At 41.4% G+C, this 1,959-nt stretch overlaps 1 protein-coding gene across 1 annotated transcript; it reads left to right on the top strand.

The window, feature by feature from the left end:
- Positions 1 to 330: 330 nt before the first annotated feature.
- Positions 331 to 1,578, top strand: LOC109123650 (THO complex subunit 2-like). The gene has a single exon (XM_019224034.1). The coding sequence runs from the start codon at positions 331 to 333 to the stop codon at positions 1,576 to 1,578; it is 1,248 nt and encodes a 415-aa protein (XP_019079579.1).
- Positions 1,579 to 1,959: the final 381 nt, after the last annotated feature.

Below are 1,959 nucleotides of genomic sequence, written 5' to 3'. Positions count from 1 at the left end.
GATCGGGAGAGTTCAAGTTCTGATTTTACATCTCACTCCGGGGATTTTACTGCCACTTTAGATCGTAGAAACTTCTCTGACAACGAGGATGGTCTTGATGGGCAAAGAAGATTCAGTAGGAAGAAGAAAGATACTTTAAAGGATGCAGCATACAGAGATCTTGACCTCAACTTATCACTCAATCGGCAAGAGATTGTAAGCTCCTTTGATAACTGATCAGTGGCTGTTTCAGGCGCCAAAGTGCCCACCTGCTCATCCCCTGATCATGTGTTCAAGTGTCGGAGTAGTTCTAATATCTTCTGGCCTTTAGATGATGTTGAATCTACAAATATGTCTACTGCAGAAAAGGAGTCTGAACCTACAGACTCTTCTGGTGAAGTGATTCTTGATCTTGGCCCTCCTTGGAAGCCTATTGTGTGGTCAGATCTTCTTGATACTGCACGTACCATGTTGCCATCAAAAGCCTGGAATAACCTCTCTCCTGATCTCTATGCTAGTTTCTGGGGTCTCACACTCTATGATCTTTATGTTCCTAGACATCGCTATGAGTCTGAAATTGCCAAGCAGCATTCTGCTCTTAAAGCTCTAGAAGAGCTTTCTGATAATTCAAATTCTGCAATTACCAAAAGAAAGAAAGACAAGGAAAGAATTCAAGAATCTCTAGATCGTTTAACTAGTGAACTCCAAAAGCATGAGGAGAATGTAGCATCTGTCCGTAGACGGCTTGCCCGTGAAAAGGACAAGTGGTTGAGTTCCTGTCCTGATACTTTGAAGATTAACATGGAGTTCCTTCAGCGCTGTATTTTTCCTCGCTGTACTTTCAGTATGCCCGATGCTGTGTATTGTGCTATGTTCGTACACACTCTTCATTCCCTTGGAACACCATTCTTTAACACAGTCAACCACATCGATGTTCTGATATGTAAAACCTTGCAACCTATGATATGCTGCTGTACTGAATATGAAGCTGGTAGACTTGGGAGGTTTCTGTATGAGACTATGAAGATTGCTTACTATTGGAAGAGTGATGAATCAATATATGAACGGGAGTGTGGGAACATGCCAGGCTTTGCTGTCTATTATAGATATCCTAACAGTCGGCGTGTCACATATGGCCAGTTTATTAAGGTACACTGGAAATGGAGTCAAAGAATCACACGGTTATTGATTCAGTGCTTGGAATCAACTGAGTACATGGGAATTCGAAATGCTCTTATAATGTTAACTAAAATTTCTAGTGTCTTCCCTGTTACACGAAAGAGTGGAATTAACCTTGAAAAACAGATAGCTAAAATTAAAAGTGATGAAAGAGAGGATCTCAAGGTGTTGGCTACAGGTGTTGCTGCAGCTTTAACTGTGAGGAAGCCTTCATGGGTTACAGACGAAGAATTTGGTATGGGCTATCTTGAACTGAAGCCTACACCATCGCTTGCTTCAAAGTCTTTAGCTGGTAGTTTGGTAGCTGTCCCAAATGGCTCTGGCCTGAACATTTTTCAGAATGAATCATCTGGAGGAAGAACAGTTGCATCTGGAACCCAACATTTAGATGCTGGGAATTCAGTCAAGGAGCAGGTGTAAAGAAGGCATGAGATGACTCATTTGGTAGATATAACTTCTGAAGGATTTCATGGCAGCTTTTCAGATAGGAAGTACATAAAAGCTTGACATAACTCCTGTTTTAAAGTTACCTCTCCTGTTCCGGCTGGTATCAATGATACATTCTGGAGGTAATTCCTTTACTGAAAATCTTGGTTCATCAGCGAAAGTTCCGTTGGAGAAGAAACCTGTTGATTATGGTCAAGATGGTGAGGATCGGCATTCTAAATAGTGCCCTAAAGGTCATGTATAATGCAAAGCAGCAGTTGGAAATGAGAGGAAGAGGGAAGAAGTGTTGTAAAGAGGGGTAAGTACAGGGAAGTTAGATGATGAGAAAGGTGTAAGCATTATAGAACAAGATGC

The sequence above is a fragment of the Vitis vinifera genome, chromosome 13, assembly GCF_030704535.1.
Source record: "Vitis vinifera cultivar Pinot Noir 40024 chromosome 13, ASM3070453v1".
Lineage (NCBI taxonomy): Eukaryota > Viridiplantae > Streptophyta > Magnoliopsida > Vitales > Vitaceae > Vitis > Vitis vinifera.
The sequence above is the reverse complement of the archived record's forward strand: the minus strand, read 5'-3'. Positions and strand labels throughout refer to the sequence as shown.

Bases quoted from the DNA above. Each gene is read 5' to 3' on its own strand.
- LOC109123650 (XM_019224034.1), top strand. From the start codon at position 331: ATGTCTACTGCAGAAAAGGAGTCTGAACCTACAGACTCTTCTGGTGAA.